The sequence below is a fragment of the Crocuta crocuta genome, unplaced genomic scaffold (assembly GCF_008692635.1).
Source record: "Crocuta crocuta isolate KB4526 unplaced genomic scaffold, BGI_CrCroc_1.0 scaffold108, whole genome shotgun sequence".
NCBI lineage: Eukaryota > Metazoa > Chordata > Mammalia > Carnivora > Hyaenidae > Crocuta > Crocuta crocuta.
In genome coordinates this window covers 3,533,339-3,558,129 of record NW_027532825.1, presented here as the reverse complement: position 1 = coordinate 3,558,129, position 24,791 = coordinate 3,533,339, and the positions used below count along the sequence as shown (strand labels likewise).

The window sequence follows — 24,791 nt, the reverse complement described above, 5'->3', positions numbered from 1 at the left end:
CTCTCTCACAATCCAGATGTTCACACGGTGAGTTACCTCACCTCCACAAACCTCCGCAAGATGCCACACTATACCCCACCTGCTGTGACGTTTCCTGTGCGTTTGGATTGCCTGGGTCACCTTGCCCACATGGGGAGCAGCTTGGGCAGTGGCTCCAGTGGATGGAGGGAGATCTCTTGCTCTGAGCCTCAGTCAAAACTGGTGGCCTTTCACGCTGCTTAGTAAATGAGCAGAAACGATGCACTCAGCTGAAATAAATGCGGACTTCAAAACCAAGAGAACTCTCCTCTTAGGCAATGCACATCTTTATCTGTTGAAGAATTAAAATAAATTCGTTCATGATCATGGAAGGATAATGACGTACCCCAGATCACAGGATCCCTAGAATTTTTACCAAGGTGGCAGGCTCCTGAATTTTTGTGGGGCTTGTATCCATCGCTCAGACATGCGGAATCTGATAATTCCTGTGTGCCTGAAGCAATCATAGTGGTGCCTTTAATGCAGTAGATGAGCATGGCGCACCACAAAATGGAAAAATGGGGAAATTGCCTGAAGACAGGATTATGACAGAAACTAGAATACAACACAGCCCTGCAGTAGGACAGTGAATTGGGCTTCTGGCTGGCCCGCTGAAAACAAACTGCTTCCAGTGGTCTCTACCTACAAGAATAGAAAGTATTCACCAGGTCCTCAGCTGCATTCCATAAACTGGGGACTATTCTAATTTATTTTAGTAAACAAAGTCTGTGAAAGAAGCTGTCACTGGACCCCACCTGATCAGGCTGGATTGTCATTCTCCGAGATCCATCTATCTCCTGCAGAGGCCAAAGGGACAAGATGTATGATGACATGGAAGGAATCACTCTCTCCATCATTCTGGCTTTTGGAAATGGCATTAATCTCTGCAATCCCTCCAAAAATGCAGTATTGCTTTGGCTTATTGTTGTGGTAGGTAGGGACAGTTCTAGGGGCTTCCACCAGGCCTTTCTTATAATCACCGTTAACACCATAGTTCATGGAACCAGAAAGCGGAAGATGTCCAACTGCTCTTCCAACTATGTACTCTGGAACTTGCAGCGGGCCCGGAGACTCATCTAGCCCACTATGAGATGAGTGTAACCCTAAACTCCTTCGTTAGTCTGTACCTGAGCATAGAGGCATTTAGGTTCCCAGGAGGAGCATCAGGTGAGAGGAAAAGGCTAGTAATCTCTAAAATATTTGCTGGTTTTCATGACCCTTTTAGGAAGCCCCCCTATCCGGTGGCCATGGGTCTCTTTAGGGAAGGCCAGAAAGACTTGCAGCATAGATATTTGGCAGAGTAGTGGGTCCTTCCTCAAGAGTCACTGTGGGCTGCCTCTGTCCCACTCTTTCCAAGGTGTAAACACCTCTGAGTCTGAGATTCAGTTCTGACAATGAGCTATGAAGTCATCGCTCAACTGTTGTGACTCAAGTCAGTCCAATCCAACACTCCTTCCATCCTGCGTAAGCTTGAGATCCACTCCCGTATGTATCAGTTATGAGTCGTCTATCGCTGTGTAACAAATTACCACAAAATGTGTGACCTGAAACAACACCCATTTATCATCTCCGTTTCTGTGGCTGGGGGTGAGGGGATCTGAGTGTGGCTCGGCTGGGCCCTCTGTGCAGGACTCAGCTTTAGCTAAGGGGTTAGCTGGGCTGGGCTCTTCTGGAGTATGGAGTCCTCCTCTTAGCTCTCGTGGCTGTTGGCAGAGTTGAATCCCTTGTAGGTGTACAGTTGAGGCCCTGATATGTGCTAGCTGACAGCAGGGGCCGCTCTTGGTGTCCACGGCCCCCAGCAGGTGCTTGCCTGTTGGCTCTCTCACAGGCCATCAGGATGTAGCAGCTCACTTCTCCAGGGCCGTCTGGAGAATCGCTTGCTCCATTTGGATGATACAAAGTCTCACGTAACATAAGGTAATCATATGAGTGACCATCCCACCTTTGACATCTTCTATCATCTAAAATCAAGTCATGGGTACTTCCCAGACTCAACACAGGATTATACAAGATGTAACTCATTGGGGGTAGGGCCCCCAAAGGGTGTGTCTGTCATAGCAACTGTATATCCCAGATCTCTCCAGATAGTAACACTTGATACCAATGGTCTGGGCACTGTCAGGATTCAAGTTTAGGTATAGGTTCTGAAGCAATGAAAAATGATAATGGTTTTGGGAAGGAGGCCAGACAACTATTTTAGGAGAGACAATAGGTTCTTCAGACAAGGGGAAGACTAACCTCCTCTTCGGCAGAAGCAGCCCAGGACAAAGTCGGGTTTAACATGCCCAGCTTCAGTGGGATCTTCCATACCCCCTCATCTCAGTTCTGAAGGTCCTCCTCTCTTTCCCAGTCAATGTCTTATCTCTAACATGAGAAACCTTATTAGGTTGTGATTTCAAGCTCCCTGGTCATTGAGCCCACCATCTGATTAGAACTTATCAGAAATCTGTGTGGCCGCGGTAAAAAGGGCTATTTTCATGGCAGTTGTACAGGATTTCTGGTTCTCCAAAGCCCTGAACTCATCATTTTCCTTCATCTGGACTTTATACTTCATGGTCTTCATTAAAAAGTATTATTTCATCCGCTGCTTGGATGCCGAAGCCTTGTCTTCTCCAGGCACTTGACCCTGGGTAGAACAGATGTTACTTTACAGGATACTCGGCTACTGAAAACCATGAGTTACCACGAGTAATAGAGACAATATTATCTCTACATCTGCAAGAAGACAGGTCTGTGGAAAGTGAGGCATCTGGGAAGGTTCCTCCTGCGAACAGCACTGGGCGGCATGCTGAGGTCACCGGCATGCTGAGGGGGCCTGTGGAACAGAGTCGCAAGGCGAGACGTGTGCAGAGTGGGGACCAGCTGAGCCACTGAGGCATCTTTGCATCTTCTGTCATTACGCTGGACTGCGAAGACCCAACCCAACAGAACTCAACACAACGGCCCCTTGGATATCAGAATCTGACCCACGTCAGCCTGTGTGTTCTGGGCCCCTGACTTCTGGGAGACAGTGAACTGAAATCAGAAAGTGGAATGTAATGGAGAGGTTAGAAACAGAATCTAATCAAAAACCTTGTACCAGTTTGATGGTGGGAGGATCTATCTTGTCCACTTGCATGAGTGACTGGGAGGTGTTTCTCTTTTCTCTCTTTTCTGAACGGATATTTTAAAGTAACTACTCACTTCTCTCCCACCCACGTTATATTGGGTAGCTTGGAGGCAAACGGTCGACCTAGACCACAGGGGCCCTGGACCTGATGGAAGCTTCTGTGCATCTCCCATGAGTCTGAACGTCCACTTGGACATGGTGACTGGATGAGAGTCTGAGGCTGTACCTCTCGGGGGAAGGCATGAGCATTTCCAGTGCGGAACCATCCCCTGAAGGGAGGGTCCCGATGCAGACTGAAGGGGAGCTCTGTATGACTCACTGACTCCCATGCCAAGTACATGCCTTTCATTCCTTTTTCTCTATTACTGAGAATAAAAAGTGAATGGATCCATTTTCCACTCTTATAGTGTCAGGGCCTTGTGACATTACCTCATTCAATATAACACAGACGTCTGTAGAGGGTTTTCACTTTCCTCTTTCGTGTCTGAACTCAATGCCTAGAAGCATGACTGTGAGGGCAAAACTGCACTAGGGCAGGAGGAGCAAAGAAAAAAAAAAAAAACAAGAGGGCTGAGGGGAGGAGGTGACCGCGGAGCCACTGCACCAGCTCTAAACTGACTTTGTTGGACGTGAGACAGAAAGGAAGCCACCAGACCGCGACTCTGGAACTCACAACAGAAGCAAAAGGAAACTGGCACACATCCTCACACCCACCCGCCGCGTGAACGGGAGAATTATGAACCTGCTGTGACTCCTTTTTCTCATCGATAAAATGAGAAAAATAAGGCACAGAGTTGGGCAAATTGAATGTGAACATCTACATGAAGGAATTCGAACAAAACCTCTTACGTGGTAAGTAGTTGGTAAATAAGCATCGTTAGCAAGAGCAGCGGCCCTGCGAGATGAGAAAAGTACTCACCGGTACTCAGAAAAACCTAGAATATGGGAAACTATTCCATATATCAAAACAATTTAAAAAGTGATGTCAGAGAGGGCGCGGTGAAGTAGGTACTCAGATAGATTACTGGTGGGACTGTAAACTGGCATCTTTCCTTAGGAAAGAAATTGGCAAAAATGGCCCAGAGGCTTAGACAACCCCGAACCCAGTATTCTACTTTCTGGGAATCCTACTCAGCTTAGAGAAGCCTTCAAAATACCACAGAGCAGTAAGAAAGAAGACGTTAGCTGTAACGCTCTATAGAACAGTGAAACTTTGGAAAGCAACAGAAATGTCCACAAAGTAGAAATACGGTCACCACAGTAATTTCGCTAAAATTAGTATCAAATATCCTAGTAATTAAAATTACATCAATGAGGGGAATAAAATACTACGGAAAATATACCATAATAGTAAGGGAAATATTGGTATGTACAGAATGAAGAAAAAACTCACACAGAAGTAAGAGATTTGCCACAATGTTAACCACAGTGCCCATAGCTGGGTTATGAAAGCATAAGTGGTATTTCTCCCCTCCTGTAATGAATACTCTGTCAGTTTGGGTATTTTCAGCTGCAAGGTAACACAAAATCTAACTGGCTTCAACACAAGGCACTTTCTTCTCTCACACAACTGGGCAAGTCCAGGACAGGCTGGGATTCACAGCCAAAGGCAGTGAGTCAACATGATCATGGACACATCCACCCTCTCCTCAGAGTGGGCTTCATCCTCAGGCTGAAGCAGGGTGTTTTCAACACAGCAGGTGCCAGAAAGAAGCCGTGTGCTGACTGGTTCAAAACAGGATTGTTCCCTGGGCCAAACACACGTGGTGGTGCTCCGCTGCAAAGAAGGGCAGAAGTGAAGTGATACCGGAGAAGTGAGCAATAAAGTCTTCTTCCAACTGCTACTATTTCAACTTTTCCAAGTATGTTTACTGCTTCCCAGATTTTGAAAGTAATCTGTCTCATTGTAGAAAATTTGGAAAACAGAGGACATCTAAAACACCTGTTCACATGATTCCATTACATAAGACAATTTGTAACATTTGGGTTCATTTGTTTGAAAATTCAAAACAATGCAACAGAACATTCTATCCTATGGAACTAGCATAATTTATTCAACCACTTCCCTTGTGTTCACTTATGTTAATTCCATTTTCATTTATACACAGAATGTGGATATTAACACCATTGGGCATAATGTTCCATCTGATTTCTGATTTACTTTCTTAAAATAGTTTCCTTTAACAGTAAAATTACTGGACCCAAGTTGTTAAGGCTCCTTTTACATATTGCCAAACGAATACACAATCACACATTTATAGTAAGAAAAAAATCTGATGAATCAGACACAAAATGGGGATCCTGTTTTCCCTAACGTCACAGGTCGGTGTAAGCGTCAGATTGCGTTAATATTAAACAATGTTTTGTTCCAACTGAGGCATGATACAAATGGAAGACATTATTCTGATGTAAACCAAAATAATGAACGCCTGAAATTGCCATAGGACAATCATCTGTCTCAGGGTCTATTTCCTAATTTTTATCGTACACGTTGTCATCACTTAAAACAACTTTCAACCCTCTGATGTTTGTTAATAGATGCAATTGTTTCTGTTAACTACTGACGTATTTATTCTCATAGGATGATTCCGGGACTCATACTCCCTACTCACCTACTGTCTACTTTTGCCCCAGATCACCTTCTCCCCCTGCCTGGATTCTGACCTCCAATAACAAGCACCAGCACTGTAATTATTACTCTGCTCTGCTCCTCCAGGCTGACTAGCTACTGAGCTGGCATCGTTCATCCCCAGGAGAATGTGTCATAAGTTAAATCCCTCAGCGTTTTTAAATCCTAGGGGGAAAAAATAACCCAGACTTAGGGAGTACAAAAGAAAATGTATTTCAGTTCATCTCACGACACAACTAAAATCTGGAAAGCTTTAGGAGGCTGCGCTGATTTTAGAGACAGGGACTTAGCAGGTCTTTTACAGGGGTACAGAGAACAGGTACTAAAAGATCCATGATGTCCCTCAATAGTCTAATGGCAACTATGTGACTTACTATAGGAAAGAAGGCTTAAAAAAAAAAAAAAAAAGAAAACCTCTAAAAACCATATGAAAACAATTATGTCATGATTATGAAAGTTATAAGGAAGTTTTTAAAAAATATCACCATGGCTAAGAAAGAAATGTCATGTGACTACACTTCCCTTTGTACTTCTGTGAGAATTGCAGGGTACTGATTTGTCCAGAGGATGACCGAGCGAGGGAATAACTGATTAACTGGTCAGTTTTACACAGTCAGGGAGAGCCCAGGTGTGAGGGAACTTTTCCCTGTTGATGCGCTGCCTGGCTGTGCCTGGATCGAACCTGTGTGTGTTTGCCATTTATAAGACACACCTCTTGAGAAAGGAGGGATGTCCAAGAGCAAAGAAAGTTTTACAAATATACATGGAACAATAATTTAAGAATTAAAGTATTAATTTCGTACATTACTCATGTAACGTACCGGTACTTCAATCTTTAAATTTTGGGTAATTTTCCAAATTCAAACATAGCACTCCAGAGTGAGAGAGGGTATGTGGGGGTGAGGAGAAGTATCTGTGAAGTCATAACCGTAATAATAAAGGAAACTGAATAAAAGATGTGATGACTGCTTGATACCTTGGCCCGGAAGTGTCCTCAGGGCGGGAACCTAGAGGCTCTTTCCACACTGTGAAAAGTTCAAACGTTAATGTAGGTGCATACAATGATGATTTATTCCAATCTAAAATGTCAAAAAGGTAATTTAAAGATGCCTTTATCCTGAGAAGCTGAAGATCACCACACTGAACTATATTAAAAACTCATGGTGTCCTTGGGACCTGGCCTTATGCTGAAGTGGTTAAAGCTTGCAATAATAAGGTGCACAGCCTTTTTAAAAAATGACCCTGAACTATGAAAGATCAAACTAGAAGCAACAACATCTCACAAAATTAAGTCCAAGGAACGAAACAAGCTGGAATCAAATGATTATGGAAGAATATGGAGACCTGAGATTAGTCAACATACGATTAAGTGCAGAATGGGAGATTTCAAAATAATTCTGCAATAATCTCTCTTGGGCTAACACCAATAGAGTATCTTAGGACTATTTTTAAAAAGCAGTGATCCAAGAAATACTCTGAAGTCGTATGCAGGTCCAGCGTTGAAGAGTAAAGACCAGTGGGCGCCCCATTCATACAGCATTTGATGTACATGTTTCAATTAAAATGACGCCATAATTTTGTAAAATATATTTAATTTTGGCATAATAGTGATTTATTATGTATTAATATTTCAAAAATATACTTTTGTGTTTAATAAGCCACCAAAGAGCTCAGAAGGGTGGCCTACAAGCACACCTTAGCTCCGTACACCAGGCTGCTGTTGCACTGAAGGCAGTGGGTTCCATCGCGGGGATTATAGGATCCAGGGCTGCAGATCACTGTGAATAAAGAATAACTTAGTAGGTAACACTTTCCTCAAATGCCACACAAATTAATTTTACATGGAGGATACATTTTCAAAAAAGATTCTTTTTCCCTTTCTATAATTTTTGTTTCTTTTAAATTGTGGTCAAATGGACGTGAGTGACATAAAATCCACCATATTCACCGTTCTTAGGTGTCCACTTCAACAGCATGAATTCTATTCACATTGTTGTACAACTAATTTCCGGAACTGTTTCATCTGGGAAAAACCGCAGGTCTGTATCCCTTAAATACCTTGCCATTCCCCTCCCCACTGATAATCTCCAATAGCAACCATCAACCAGCTGTTTCTATTTAGGCCACTCTAAATAACTGTGATCCTGGCTTAGACCAAGACTACAAGCTCACACAGTCTTACTCATCACATAACGCTGAGTTCAGAAAGCCAGGGGGTTACCCTGTGTATGCTGCACCAGAAGCCAGGAGGCGAAGACGGCCATACTAGTTAACTACACCTTCGATGCGTAAGGATGGCCATAAACACGGGAAGGATTTGCAGCTTATTTCTAATAATCCCATGACTTCAAGTCCTATTTCTGTCACTTGCTAAATGTTCAATCTGGGAAAAGTTACTAACTTAACACGGTTTGATCACCCCTGACGTAAGGCTAACTGTATATAATGAATATGATACCACAGCTGTCTCAGTGCGACAGAAAGTAGAGACGGGCAGAAAGAACCTAGGGGCCTAGACACTCTCTGTCATGGACTGACTTCGGGATTCTGGGTATGCAACCGATTCTTAGTTCTTGTTTCTTCACTTGTAAAACAGGTACAGTGACAACCAAGTCTGTACCATGAGGCAAGGACTGAAATCGGAGACTTAGATGAAAAAGCATCCAGAGCACCACAAGCCTTCAATAAATGTTCTGCCTTTTGTGGGGCCGATGCTTCTCCCCACCCTTCCATTTGGGGCAGGGGCGGGAAGGTCATGTGATGTCAAGCCCTCTAGTTGGGCTGGGGTCTTTGACTATACTGTTCCTCCTTCTCTGATTGCAAATGTAGTCAGCCAAGGATTCACATAGATGTTAACTGCACATCTAAGGTGGGCACCTGGGTGGCTCAGTTGGTTGAACGTCTGACTTCTGGCTCAGCTCATGATATCGTGCTTCATGGGTTCAAGCCCCGTGTCGGGCTCTGTGCTGGCTGCCAGCTCAGAGCCTGGAGCCTATTTCAGAGTCTGTGTCTCCCTCTCTCTCTGACCCTCCCCTGTTCACGCTCTCTCTCTCTCTCTCTCCTAGAAATAAATAAAAATATTTAGAAAAAAAAACCCAAAAATAAATAAACATTAGAAAAAAATTTTTAAAATTCCATATCGAAGGCATGGCTATTATGGCCATTAGAAAAAGAAGGCTCTTTTTCTAACACCATGATTCAGTAATGCAGGTCACTGTTTTGATATGGGTTATATTATGTTATTTAATTTCCTATCTTTCTTTTAAATAATATTCTTTCAAACTGGGAAATATATTAACGGTTACTCAAAGAAAGTATTTTTCCTTCTAGATTCAACAGATTTCCTCAAGTTTGAATAGATCTTTTATGTGAAAAATCCTGGTTAGACCACATGAAATAGATTTTTGCTGTGGTCATAACAACAGTGTTTAAAGTGGTTATGTACAGGGTAAAAGTGTAATGATGTGATGTTTTCCAAAGATGTGTGATCGCAGTACACCTTCTTTCAAAATGCATTATTAATATTTCTTGACGCACACGTATGGACAGGCTGAGAAAAGGTATCAGTGTTAAGTCATTACACAGGGAGCAGAGAAATGGGAAACTGTGGGAAGCCTTTACACATACACTTTATACACAGGTTCACCAGCAGAGCGGACACTGGGCTGAAACTGTCTAAACCCCAGATTAAATGAATACGATCTTCTAATGAATGTTCTTAGAATGAACAAATCTTCCTAACACAGTATGTGCAATACCTCAGAAAACTTATCCATAGCCTTCTCTCCTACAACATATCCTAAAATATCATGTTCTCTTTTATTTATTTAAAAAAATTTTAATGTTTAATTTTTGAGAGACAAAGAGAGACAGAGCATGAGCAGTGAAGGGGCAGAGAGAGAGGGAGGCACAGCATCCGAAGCAGGTCCCAGGCTCTGAGCTGTCAGCACAGAGCCCGACGTGGGGTTCGAACCCACAGACTGTGAGATCATGACCTGAGCCAAAGTCGGATGCTTAACCGACTGAGCCCCCCAGGCGCCCCTGTCATGGTCTCTTTTATGTGGAATTGAGGAAAACTGCTACAAGGTTACATTTAAAGTAGAAGATTAGTAAAATTATCTTCTACCTTTTAGTCTCACTGAGCAGAGTATTTCTGAGCTATGGGTAGGAGAGTGACCTGATTAAATCCTGAGTATGGCAATCATAAGAGGAGACAGAAGCATCGGTGACCAGTCAGTACTAACGTACAAAGAAGTGAGAAGTGGAGGAAAACATCCTCACGAATTTTGGACAGGAAATACTTCCAACCACAGGGAAGTAACGAACCCTAATCTAAAATGTATGGCACATGTGGTATTAAAATTAAGAACTTAATTTAATAAATCATAGAAGTAGTGAGTCAAGTAGCAAAACTGGGGCACAGATGTAGAAAAATAACCGATAGAATACTATTCAGAATATACAAATGGGAAAAGGACAGAAAACCAATTTAAAAATAGAAACAAAAGAGGAAATACAAATGTCCGACTAATGTCATTTTTACTAAGCCACCAAAAAAAAAAAAAGCAACTTGGGAAATGTGGGGTGCCTGCCTGGTTCAGTCAGTAGAGCATCGACTCTTGATCTCAGGGTTCTGAGTTCGAGTCCCATGTTGGGTGTGGAGCCTACTTCAAACAAAGAAAGAATTTGGGAAATGCAAATAAGCATCAAGCTAACAGAATGAGAGTGGCTCAGGCAGGATGGCAGCCCCAGGCCCCCAGGCTCGCATGGAAATATAAATAAACCACTAGGGAGAGACTGGTTAAAACAACCTTGTAGGTGATCTGGAAAGTGGTCAAAGATCAACAGCAACCAAATGAACGTCCAGTCAAGAAGTCATGCTCAAAATGGTGCCAACTTTGTGGCACTTTGCGCGCCCTTGCCCCAGCTCCTGAGAACCACAAGGTGACTACAGACCCCCGGACACCTGGGGAAAGAGACAGGCGACCGAGGACTGCAGAGAGAACACCCAAGGACCACAGGAGGAGCGGGGTGCAGACTCCAGGGAAATGAAGATGTTTAAGAACAGACGAGTGTAACACAAAATAAAAAAAAAAACAAAACAGCTAAGTACACAGAAGAATCAGAAGAAAGCACATAGGACCAAACATACGAAAAAGTGCTCAACCTTTTCAGGAATGATTGGAGACATGCCAGTCAAAACAACAATATGCTAAAACTTCACATCCATCAGAATGGACACTGTCAAAAAAAAAAAAAGAAAAACAGGGAGGAGGAGGAGGAAGAGAGGGAGGAGAGGGAGGAGGGGAGGAGGAAGAGGAGAGGGAGGAGGCGAAGATGTGAAGAAATCCGAGCCCGTGTACCCTGTCGGTGGAATGTAAGACGGTGCAGCTGTGAAGGGAAGGGACATTCTATGCCTTTGTTCACTGCAGTATTTACCAGAGCCAAGAGGTGAAAACAATCTAAGTGTCCCTCAGCGGACAGATGGCTAAAGAAAATGAGGCATTTACACACACCAGATTATTATTCAGCTTAAAAGAAAGAAACCCTGCAACCTGCTGCAATATGGATGGACCTTGAAAATATTATGTTAGGTAAGATTAAGCCCGTCACAAAAAGACAGTGCATGATTCCACGTACAAGAAGTATTTTTTTAAGTTTATTTATTTTGAGAGAGAGAAAGAGAGCACAAGCAGGGGAGGGGCCCAGAGAGAGACAGATAGAATCCCCAGCAGGCTCCATGCTGGGAGCACAGAGCCCGACGTGGGGCTCGAACTCACGAACTGTGAGATCATGCCCTGAGCCAAGCTCAAGAGCCGGACACTTAGCCAACTGAGCCACCCAGGTGCTCCAATAAGTATTTGAACAAATCAAACTCCTAGAAACAAAAAGAGCTGTGGTTTCCAGGAGCTGAAGGGAGGAAGAAATGGAAGTTGTTGTTGAAAAGGTATGCACTTTCAGTTGATGGAAATATCCTAGATATCTGTTGCACAACGATGGAAAGTTAAGCCAACTGAACTTAAAAATGGTTCAAGTAGTTGATTTTACGTTATGTGTTTTTTAACCAGAATTGGAAACAAAAAATTACAATAAAACATAAGAAAACAGAAATCTCCAAACAAATTAGAGGCCCCTCCAATCCCCATGTCTTCACAGGTGAATTCTCCCAAATTCTAACAAAACAAAACAACACAAAACAACAGAATATTAACCTCAATCCTTCTCAAACTCCTCCATAAAACTGAAGAGGAGGGACACCTAGACTGAATCTGTAAGGCCAGAACTGCCCTCTCACTAAAGCCAAAGACAGTACACGAAAACAAATGAAAGGCTACTATGCCTTATGAGTATTGATGGAAAAGTCCTCAACAAAATAACCGAATTTAACAGCATATGAAGAGGATTATATTATATATCATGGTCACTTAGGACTTACTTCTAAAATGTAAAGAGTTCAATATATGGAAACCAATGCAATATATCACACAAATAGACTGAGGGGTGCGGGGGGACTCCATACAGTCATCCCAACTGAGGCACACAAAGCATGTGGCAAAATCCACCATCCTGCTCGGGTGAGAACTCTGTTCTAAGCAAATCTCAGTTAGGTAAGGGAGTGTTATCCCCCATAGTTACTGTGTTATACATTAGATCCTTAGACTTTATCCATCTTCTAGCTGAAAGTTTGCACCCTAAGAAAGTAGGACTTAAATGTTCTCACCAAAAGTAAATAATAAAGTAAAATAAAATAAAATAAAATAAAATAAAAATACGACTATGTGAGGTGATGAGGGAAATCCTCTCAAAGGCACACATACAACAGCCCACCACAGAGCACACTGTGAGTATCTGACAAGTTTGTCGACTACACCTCAACAGGTGCCACGGGAACAGACATTAAGGAGCCCAAGGCAAAGCAGCCACACAAACAGGAGTTCCGCAGGGAGTCAAATTTGGTTCCAAATTCTCATTTTTCACTTAATATCTTTATGAATGCATGCAAGTGCCCTAAGATTGCCAGCATTCAAGCTGCGTGATTACGAAGTTAGGATACCTCCTACATCAAAGGGATATATGATGCTTAACATTGGCCAAACTTTCAGCAAAGCTTCAGTTATTATCATAAAGAAAGCAGTGAAATGTGTATTTCTGTGACTGGGCCTGAAACACTTGATATAAAGTGGACAGAAGTCAGTCTTGTGCTCTTCTCATCCCTGAGCACTGAGGGCAAACCTGTATCATCCATCTGGCCCTTGTCAGATGGGCAGTCATTGTCACTTACACTTTCGTATGTTCAGATTTATATCCAACTAGATGATATATTCCTTAAAAGCCAAAACTATGTTGTGTTCTTGATAATTCCCTCTCATATCATTTAAAACCATGTTTGGTGGTGGATAGTACAATAGATACTTATTTAATGTTAAAAAAAAAAAGGAATAAAATGGATTTTCTTCAATCTGATAAAGGGCCTTCATGAAAATCCACAGCCAGTATCATAATTATAAAAGACTGTGAGCTTTTTCTCTAAAATCAGGAAAAGGATAAGAACGACTACTATCTCTGCTTCTTTTAATACAATATTGGAAGTCTTATCCAGAGCAATAAGGCAAAAAACAAAAGTCAATTCAAATTGGAAAGGAGAAGTAATGCTAGCCTGTCCACAAACAGTATGATCTTACATGCAAAAACCCTAAAGAATCCACCAAAAAATCCCCTCATTTACCTAGTAAACAAAATTCAGCCAAGTTATAAAATACAAAATTGACATGTAAAAATCAGTTGTGTTTCTATATACTAACAATGAACAATACAAAAAAGAAATAAAGAAAACAGTTCTGTTTGCAATTAAAAAATATAACATTTAGGAATAAACTGAACTGACAAATCATAATGCTTGTACATAGTAAAAATTACTGAAAGAAATCAAAGAAGACACAAATAAATGACAAGACATCCCGTGTTCATGGGTTGGAACACTGACTATTGTTAAGCTCTCAATACTACTGCAAACCATTCATGGATTCTATGCAAATTCTATTGAAATCTCAGTGACAATATTTTCAGGAAAAGAAAAATCCATCCAAAAATTCACTGAAACCTCAAAAGACCAAGAGAAGCCAAAACAATTTTGAAAAAAGAACAAAGTTGGAAATCTCAAACTTGCTGATTTTAGTTCTACAATAATAAAAATGGCGTGGTCCTGGCATATAGAGCGAGAGACAAACAATAAAATAGAGAGCCGAGAAACAAACTTGGACAAGGGTACTGAGATCATTCAAATGAGGAAAGACAGTCATTTCAACGAAGGGCAGCAGGTAAGGCGGATATCCCCATGCAAATGAAGAAGGCTAAACTCTGACCTTACATGTTACGTAAAAGTTAGCTCAAAAAGATTAACGATCTAAACAGAAGAGCTAAAACTGTAAAACTCTTGGAACAAAATGTAGGAAAAAAGCATCATGACATTACATTTTTCAATGATTTGTTTATATAATACCAAAAGCATATGGACAAAAGAAAAACAGATAAATTATTTGGGGCTAAGTATATATCAGACAAGGAGGTTAATATCCCATATAATAATAAAAACAAAGAACTCCTATAATGCAACCACAAAAATTAACCCAATTAAAAAATGGGCGAAAGCTTTGAGTAGCCATCTGTCTGAAACAAGACCTACAAATAACTAATGAACACATGAAGAGATGTTCAACATCACTGACCAGCAAGGAAATGCAAGTTAACACCACAATGACTCGCCACTTCACATATATTAGGAGGGCAAGCTGTTAGGAAAAACAAAAAGGTAAAATAACAAATGTTGGCGGAGATGTAGGGAAACTGTAAGCCTTGTGCTTTGTTGGTGGGAATGTGAAACGGTGCAGTCTCTGTGTAAAACAGGGCAGTTCCTCCAAAAATTAAAAACCAGTGAAGATCCAGTGATTCCACTTCTGGGTGGAGGTATATGGACTGAAGGTGTGTGGTTCTCTGAAATGTGTATGTTGAGGTCCCACTCGCAGTATGGCTGTTTAGAGATGAGGCCTCTGAGGAGGTGATTCAGGTTAAATGAGGTCATGAGCACGGGACCCTGATCTGACAGTGTTGGGGTCCTTACAAGAAGAGCAGCAGAGTGCTTGCTCTCGTTCTCCTTCACACGTGAACAGAGACCATCTGAGGATTCAGTGAGAAGGGGGCACGTTATGTCATCTGCAAGCCAGGGAGAAAGCACACACCAGAAATGGAATCGGCTGAAAGCTAGAAGTCTTGGACTTCTAGGCTCCAGAACTGTGGGGAAAAATATTGCACTGTTTGAGCCATCCAGTCTACAGGATTTCATTATGGAAGCCCAAACTAATACAGTACTCATCCAAAAGACCTCAAAGCAGGATCTCAGAGTTATTTGTATGTCCATGGTTCACTGTAGCATCATTCACAAGAGCCTAGAGGTTGAAACAACCCAAATTTCCATTGACAGAGGAACGGATAAAGGAAATGTGGTTACATACATATGGCTAGAGGTGTGGTATATTTCACGGGAATAAAAGGCAGAGCTGGGAAATACAGTCAATGATACTGGGATGGCTTTGTGAGGGGACAGAGGGCGGCCACACTCGTGGTGAGCACAGCATAATGCATCAACTTGCCAAATCACTATGCTGTACACCTGAAACTAAAGTCACCCTGTGTGTCAACTATACTGAAATTAAAAAAAAAAAATTATAAAAAAAAAAAAAAAAGAAGATGTGGTACCTAAGTGTTAGGTGAACTAACATGAACTAATGTGGGAATGTGAAACCATGAAAAGGTAACATGGGGGGGGGATGGGGCTGTGTTCTGGTCGCCTGCCACACATTTTAGGGGATGGGAATGTGGCCCATCGTACCATGGAATATTGGTCAGTCTTGAAAGGAAAGGAAATTCCGACATACGCTACAACACAGATGCTAAGTGAAATATGCCAGTCACAAAAGGACACATACTTGTATAATTCCATTTATATGAGGGACCCACTGCAGACAAATTTAGAGACAGAAAGTGGAATGGGGACTGTCAGGGACTAAAGGAAGAAGGGAATGGGGACTTATTTAATAGGTACAGAATTTCAGGTGAAGAAGATTAAAAAAGTTGGAAAGACGGGTGGTGCTAATGGTCATACAACAATGTAAATGTGCTTAGTGCCACTGAATTGTACATTTAAATGTGCTTAGAATGTTAAATTACCTTATGTAAATTGTACCACACTTTAAAAAATGTGATGCGTGACAGAGGGTCATCAGATCTCAAATATCTAAAGTCTGATTATGCCAAGAACTGCACACAGGATTTATCCTGCACTGCTGTTGTGAAAGTGTTAATTAACACACCAAATTTGGAAAAGAAACAGATATATTTTAATGAATTATGTATCTTATTGATCCAGCATTAGGTAAAGACTTTGAAGAATCTTGGATACTAGGATATAGACATAAAGATATTCATAACAGCGTTGTTCTTCATGGTAGAAAACCCCAGAGGTATGAACTCATTTTAAACAATAAAAGAGATATACACACCTTTATATATTCATATAATAGAATATTATATGGAAATAAAAAATTTTTAAGTGGTATTATGGTCACAAAGTATGAATGAATCTCACAAGTACAGTCTACAAAATGTTAATCAGTTAAGATTCTCAGGCTGGATTTTTAAAACTCCAACTTCGGTTAACATATTAATTAACCAAATTAATATATACCAGCAATAACCTAAAATCTCAACCACAATTTTATTTTACGTAACTTGACAATTTAAAACTGGCAACGTTTAAAAAAAATAAATAAGGTGGCTAGTCCTCTCCAAACACCAAGATGTTTAATAAAGGTTTAGGAATCACTGCAGATCAGTAAAACAGGAGAGAATTCCTTAAAAGACATGTATTAGGCATGTACCCTTATTTTTAGATCTGAGGGCAAAGAAAAAAAATTGACATTAATGAAATAAATTATTAGAAAAAGATTTTATCATGACCGTGATGCAGATAAGACTTCTCTATAAAGAAATCAAGAAAATAAGCAGTAGGACTCATACTACATTAAACAAACAAAAAACAGGTACCAAAAACAATGTCCACAATGTTACAAAACAAGTGGTTACAATTCTAATTCTAGATTGTACTACATTAGCCCATCTGCAGTAAGAGTGATGAAATCTGGAAAAAGCAGCACACACTATTTGGCAGCACTGGAGAGGTAGCGAAGGCGGGCAGATACTGAAGGCACGCGAACTCCAGAAAGAAGGGAACTGTACTGTGTAAAATTGTTCCCTATTTCTGCAGTGGGCACTCACCAGTCCATGTGGCCCCCGGGTAGATAAATCTGAAGCAGAAGTTCAGTCTTACTGGTTACAAAAAGTAAAAGGACAGACTTTCAGGCCACCAGAAGATATGGAAAGTGATGGGAGAAATTCAGTGAATGGCGTCAGGGGCTCTAAAATCTGTATGTAAACTCCACCCAGATAGTTGGCTACTTTGCAAGCTTAGCAAAAAGCAAGAGTTGGAAGATCTGAACAAACTCCAAAGATGATGCCCATAGAGGGGGAGAGAGTTTAGATTTTGAATCTGACATATAATTTAAACACAAAGCAACAATCTTCAAAAGAAAAATCATGGGGCGCCTGGGTGGCTCAGTCGGTTGGGCATCCGACTTTGGCTCAGGTCATGATCTTTAGGTTCATGAGTTCGAGCCCCACGGTGGCTCTGTGCTGACAGCTCAGAGCCTGGAGCCTGCTTTGGATTCTGTGTCTCCCTCTCTCTCTGCCCCTCCCCCGCTCATGCTCTGTCTCTCATAAATAAATGTTAAAAGGTTTTTTAAAAAAGAAGAAGAAAAATAAATCACAAGACTCTTTACAGCACTATCCATAAAGTTTAGTACATCATACACATTATTAGATTTTTCAAAGACCTGGAAAGCTATGACACATAGTCGAGTGGAAAAAAATCAACAGAAACACATCCAAAATGACACAGATGTAGTAATCAGATATAAAGTCTTCAAGGCAGCTAGCACTGCTATTATGTATTATGTATAATATTATGTATTATGTATTCAAGGACATAAAGGAATACATTATCATAATAAGTGAGCAGATTGGAAAACTGCATCAGAGAAATGGAAGCCTTAAAGCATATAAAAGAAAATTCTAGATCCCCAAACTGAAATACTAAAAACAAAACAAAACAAAAAACTTGGATATGTTTAATAGAAAAAATAATGACAAAAGTAGAATATGTCAGTAAATATGAAGATATACCAACAGGAATTGCCCATTCTATAGAATAATGAGACGTGAAAGTTTCAAAAAATGAATACAGTGACGTCAGTAAAAACACTGACAGTTCCAAAAGGCTGTCCCAACCAAAAAGACCTGAAAACAAACAAACAAACAAAAACTCTCAGAGTTAACTTTGAAAGAAGTCTGGAAAACAGTCAACATACTGGAAATAGTAATATATATGACAGAACTAAATCTTTCCCTATCAGCAATTACTTTCAATGTAAATGGATTAAATTCTACTATCAGAAGACTGAGATTGACAGAATACATAAATAATACATGATGTAACTATATGCAATCTGGAGAAGACTCACTTTAGATCAAAAGAAACAAACAGGTTGAAGGTAAAAGAATGGAAAAAGATATTCCATGAAAATAGTAACAAGAGAGTGCTGGGTGGCTATGCTAGTATCACACTAAATAAAGGAAAAGACATAAAAGGGTCAATTCACCAAGATATAACAATTATAAAAATATATATGGGTATACAGAGCATAACAAAATCATAAGATCTCATCAGCGAATTAAAGAGTCACGTGATCCAGGTCAGAATTTACAAATCCACTGCGCCCGCTCTCCGCCTGTGGCCACCACTGAGGGGGCCTCCTTAGCCTCCCTTCCAACTGCCATCGTGTCTACAACAGAGTCTAAGAGACCAAAGAAAGGGCCGTGAAGCTCATCATTGGAGGTTTGATCCTTGAACCAGCGAAGGGAGTCTGAGGGGCTCCCGAGAGGCTGGGGCACGTTCCTGGATGCTGCGGTGACGAAAGTTCAGACACCAAGTGAGTGCTGCAGAGGGATTGTGTGTCATGTGGGCCACCGTGGAGGAGGTGGGTGCAGCCACGAAGGCAAGGCCACACAAGGTTGATGGGAGGTGTGGAGCCCAAGAGGGCTGTCTCAAGAGAAGATTCTCAAAGGCCTGGGGCCCACTTAACCGTGAGCAAGAGTTTCGCTGGTGGCATTAGAGAGGACACTGCAGCACACCCTCTGAGAATATTTGGCACAGTAGGGAAAACTGAAGTGACTGAAATCCTGACTGAGGCAGTGGCAAAAAAAGAGGCTTTGCTTTTGTTAACGTCTGATGGCCGTGACTTCAGGAAGACCAGGTGTGGGGCACCTGGGGGGCTCAGTCGGCTCAGGGCATGATCTCGAGGTTCATGAGATCATTCAGCGTGAGTGGCCACAGCTGTGAAGGAAAGTCCCGGCTAAGTACAAGACGCCAGGTCGCTGTGGCTCTGGAGCCTTCGGTGGTGGTCACGGAGGAGACCGCGGTAAGCGCGGTGGTGGTCGTGGTGGTGGAGGACATGGAAGCAGTGGCGATGGCTCGGTTGGAGCTGGTGGTGATGACGCGATTCTGAAGGTGAGGGAAGCTATAATGGTCTGTCGGCTACCACACTCCATCTTCTAAATGTGGACCCAGGAAATGAGGGGGTTCGGGAGGCAGAGGCCCTGGGCACTATGGGGGGCAGAGGCCAATATCTGCTGTGGTGGCTGCAGCAGGAACTGCAGCTGTGACAGCGACAGAAGATTTTAGTTTATGTCAGGAAACAAAGCTGAGCAGGAGAGGAGGGCCCGAGAAGTGACAGGGAAGTCACAGGTCACAAGGGATCTGTGGACTTAGCCAGGCGCGGTGATGGCAGGGCCCCGCTGCTACAAGGAAGACAGGTTTGAGACAACAGTCACGTGCCCGGACAAACATCTCGAGGACTGTCACTGCAACTAACTGTGCAACAGGTTATTTTAGTTTCTTCAAGAAATTTTGTAAACTTTTATTTATTTATTTTTTTGAGAGTGAGAGAAAGAGAGAGAGAGCATGAGTGGGACAGGGAGACACAGAACCCAAAGCCGGTTCCACACCCTGAGCTGTGAGCACAGAGCCCGATGTGGGGCTTGGACCCAGGAACCGTGAAATCGTGACCTGAGCCGAAGTCGGACGCTTAACCGACTGAGCCACCCAGGTGCTCCAATAGTTTCTATTCTATGGAAAGTGCAAAGCATTCCAACAGAGGGTTTTAGTGTAGATTTTTTTTTTGGACCCATGTTGTTTATTGGTCATTGTAACAGTCCGATCACAATGCTGAAGGAATGTGTCTTTTTAAAAATGTGCCGTACAGGGGCGCCTGGGTGGCTTAGTCGGTTAAGCGTCCGACTTTCGCTTAGGTCATGATCTCGCGGTTCGTGGGTTTGAGCCCCGCATCGGGCTCTGTGCTGACAGCTCAGAGCCTGGAGCCTGTTTCAGTCTGTGACTCCCTCTCTCTGTGACCCTCCCCTGCTCATGATGTCTCTCTCTGTCCTAGAAATAAATAAAACATTAAAAAAAAAAAAAAAAACTAAAAATGTGCCGTATAAACGTAGCCTACTCTGAAGCCATTTTGGTAAACTACCCCAACAATGTGCAGTTAGAATCCCTTCAAGGTCATTCCAGGTTGTCTCCCAAATTTATTCCCGACCTGCTTAGGCACAGGAGCCATGGCCTGCAGAACCTCTGGTCCAGTAGAGCTGATGGTCGCTGAGCCTGCAGTGCACTATTAGAAGGATCGCCCGAGTACAGTCATAGAATTCACTTGGCTGTTTCTGGCATAGCCTGTGTAATATATCTGAGCTGAATTATGGTATCAGATAAAATTACAAATGGGAATAAAGCTTGTGCATCATATATCACGTGTAATCAATAAATGGCTTAATCTCGTCTTCAAAAAAAATCAACTGCACTCTTATATGCTAACTGGAAAATAAGTCAGTAGAGCAAGAAAACCCCTCAGCATCCTTAAGAATAAATCTAAGAAAAAAACCTGAAAACTTCAAAACATCCTTGAGACAAATTGAAAGGAATTTACACAGATGGAGAATAACCGTGTTTGCTGTCAGGAAGACTGAATATGTTTGAGATGATAATTATTATCAGTTTTGTCTTAGAATAAATACGATCTATTCAAACTACAGCAGGCTTGTTTGCAGAAATTGGCATGCTAATTCTAAAAGGTACATAGTAATTCAAAACACAGAATAATCAAAGAAATGCTTAAAATGTAGTTTAATAGTTACTACGAAGCTACAGCCATCGACACCTCGGTATTGATGGACTAACAGACATGTGAACGGGCGGGGCGAAATTGAGCCTCTACAAGCATAGTCCACTGAATTCTGACCGAGGTACCAAGGACATTTTAGGACATTTTAATGGAGGAAGACACATTTTCCACAAATGGTGCTGGATCACCAGGATGGGATAAATGATCATCAACCCTTCCCTCATACTATATGAACACAAAAATTAACTCAAAACGGACCCCAGGCCTGCACGTACAACCCAGAGTACGAAACAAAAAGCACAGGAGAAAATCTTTGTGGTCTTAGAATATGAAAAGATTTATCAGGACACATGAACCACACAATAAAAATTAGTAAGCTGGACGTCAACATTTTTCTTTGAGGACGAAAACGGGGGCCAGTCTGGGAGAATTCATTCAGGGCCCATATGGGTTCCCCTGCATCTGAAAGCAGGCCATCCCTATGGAACATTCTGGAATGCTATAAATGATGTCATGCCAAGAAGCGACTACCACTTCAGAGAATGGAAATCCTCTCCATTTTCTTCAGTTACTGAAAGCAGTTTCTAAGGTAGGTTGTTAATAAAAGCCAAGTGGTGTAAAGTGAAGTCTCAGATAGTGGGGAAAACCTGTATGTTGGAAAATGACTTTGTTCTATGCTGCATTAAGAACTCTTACAACTCAGTAAGACAAAGAACCAGCCTAAAAAATGGGAAAGGTAATATTTGAGCAGACACTGTCAAACAAAATGCCAATATCCAATGGGAACTTAAAAATATCTTTTTAAAAGGAATCTGAAAATTAAAACCACAATGAGATACCACTACACACACACACACACACACACACACACACGCAGACACATGCGTGCGCATGCATATGCACACACAATGGAACTGCTAAAATTAAAAGCAGTGGCCATCCATACTCTGCTTTGAAAGGATGTAGAATAACTGGAACTCCCCAACTTTGCTGGCAGAACCTGAAATTGCACAGCCACTTAAGCAAATAATTTGGCTTTTTTTTTTTTTTTTATAAAGTGAAACATACACTTACCGTATGACCCAGCAATCGCAGTCATAGGTATTTTCCCAGGAGAACTGAAAACATATGTCCACACAAAGACTTGTACAGGAAGGCTCATAGCGGCTTTATTTGTAATGGCCTAAAACTGGAAACAACCCAAATGGCCATCGTCAGGTGAATGGATAAACAAATGTGGTATATCCATACAATGGAATAGTACTCAGAAATAAAGAACAAACCATTAACACGTGCAATAATATTGATGAATCTCAAATCATTATGCTGAATGAAAGTACTCAGACAAACATTATATACCGCATGACTCCACTTATAGAAAGTTACCAAAAAAATGCAGGCTAATACACAGTGACACAAGGGATATTGGTGTTTGTTTCGGAATGAATGCTAAAGTGGCATCAATTACAAAAAGGCAGAAGCAAAATTCAGGGTTATGGTGAAAACCTTTTTCCTGACTGTAGTGATAGCTTCATGGATGTTTGCATGTCTAAGTTATTACACTGTATGATTTCAAAATGAGAAGTTAATTGTAAGTCAATGTTGAGCCCAAACAAAACAAGTTATAGAGGTTCAGCTAAGTCAATGTGTATTTAGTGAGTATATCATGAAAACCAATAGTATCTATCATTATTGACTGCCTCAGTCAATAAAGTGAAAAGTAAAACATCCTGAATTGGGATAAAAAATGCCAAATTTTGGTAACAGATGTATCTAAGCAGAAAGGAAAGACAACGGACTGTGGAGGCCTCGTTTACAGGAGGATTCAGCTGTTTCTTTTTTAAACTGCTTCAAATCTTAGAATATGAAATAAGCGACAATATAAAACCTGTCCTGAATAGAGATACTTGTTTACTTGTTGCAATGATACATGTGCGTGCTCGCTTACAATATCATTTTATATGTTTCTAGATGTTTGATATACACCATTATACCGTTACATATATATAAAAGATCTGTTTCCAAACAGCCATAATAAATCTCTGTCACACCCACACACACCTGCTCCCCAAAAGCAAACCAAATAAGCAAAAATAAACCTCTGGGTACAGATGGCTTCAATGAAGAATTAAACATTTGAAGGGGAAATTATATAAATTTTACAAACTATTTAGACAAAGCAAGAAGAGGGAATGACTGCAACTCATTTTTAAAACCTGCAGTGCCCCTGGGCGCCTGGGTGGCTCAGTCGGCTAAGCACCCAACTTCGGCTCAGGTCATGATCTCATGGCCTAGGAGTTGGAGCCCCACGTCAGGCTCTGTGCTGACAGCTCAGGACAGTTCAGGTTCTGTGTCTCCCTCTGTCTTTGCCCCTCCCCATCTCACATTCTGCCTCCCTCTCTCAAAAATAAATAAACGTTAAAAAAAAAAAACAAAAAACCCTGCAGTGCCATAATACTAAACTTTTACAAATATTTACAAAACTAGAGATCAAAGTCCCTCATGAATACAGATGCAAATATCTTTAACTGTAAGCATATAAAACCCAGTGATAAACAGAAATTATAAATCATACATGATGATCACGTGTAGTTTACATTAGCTAAGCTCATGCAAGGTCAGTTCAACATCTGTGTATCCATGAATCCATCACAAAATATGGCAACAGGTTAAAAACCATGGGATTATCTCGATAGTGTGTAAAAATCATGACAAAATTCAATCACAGTCATCATCAAAAGTCGAAATAAACAGGGAATGGAAGAGAATTCCTTTCGCCCGGCAATGGCACCTCTGAAAAGCCTCTAGCTGGGATCCCACCTAACTGGGAGAGCCCGTGGGCCGTGCCGAGAGCAACAGGAAGAAGACGCCAGCTCTTCCCACTTCCGTTAGGCGTTTTTCCGAACACGCCAGCTGGACTAATGGGACAAAATAAACCAAGGGGATGGGAACTGTGAATAAAAAGTCAAAGTGTCTTTATTCCCGTGTGACACGATCAGGTATGGAAAAAAAATCCTAAAAATCAAAACTAAACTCTTAGCACAGTAACGGTGTGCAGCAAAGTCAATACTTCTACAAGAAAATAGGAAAAACTCTTCAGGAATCTGGGGTAAGCAGAGATTCCTTGGATGAACACAATTATCCTTGGGCCATCAACAAAACTATTGAGAAAGTTCATTGTGCCAAAATTAAAACTTCTGATGTTTGAAGGACACCACCAAAAAAGTCCAAAGAGAAAACACATGGACTTTTATTTCCAGAGTATACAAATAAACCTTCATAAGTCAATGTTCAGTAGACAAATAACTTGATAAAAGGGCAGAGGAAAATATACGAATGACAATTCACAAAAGAATATGTATGAGTGCTCAAAGAGAACGTAAGAAGACAGCTGGTATCGGTGTATGGTAACCGCATATTTGTACTACAAACAGAGAGTATTATACGCTAGTTGAGACGGTTAAGTTTTTAAAAACGGTCCATATCAGGACAGTCAGAATGTGAAACAAGCAGAAATCTCATACATTGCTGGTGGGTGTGAAAATCGTCCAACCAATACTCTTTAAACTTTGGGAGTTTATTAACAGGTTAAACACACCTTACCATATTCCCCTACACTTTAACTCTCACGTAGTCACCCAAGAGAAATGAGAATGTAGGTCCACGCAAAAACTCACGCAGAGGT

At 41.3% G+C, this 24,791-nt stretch overlaps 1 protein-coding gene across 3 annotated transcripts in view; it reads right to left on the bottom strand.

The window, feature by feature from the left end:
• Positions 1–7,345: 7,345 nt before the first annotated feature.
• ZPBP (zona pellucida binding protein) overlaps positions 7,346–24,791 on the bottom strand; it is a 110,449-nt gene continuing 93,003 nt past the window's right edge. For 2 of the 3 annotated variants that reach the window (XM_077781142.1, XM_077781143.1), the window contains one exon: positions 7,346–7,534. In XM_077781142.1, the coding sequence (XP_077637268.1) occupies positions 7,440–7,534 (95 nt within the window). In that variant the 3' untranslated portion in view covers positions 7,346–7,439. Of the gene's footprint in view, positions 7,535–22,180; positions 22,296–24,791 lie in introns of all 3 variants that reach the window. The other variant, XR_013339425.1, reaches the window with a different exon arrangement.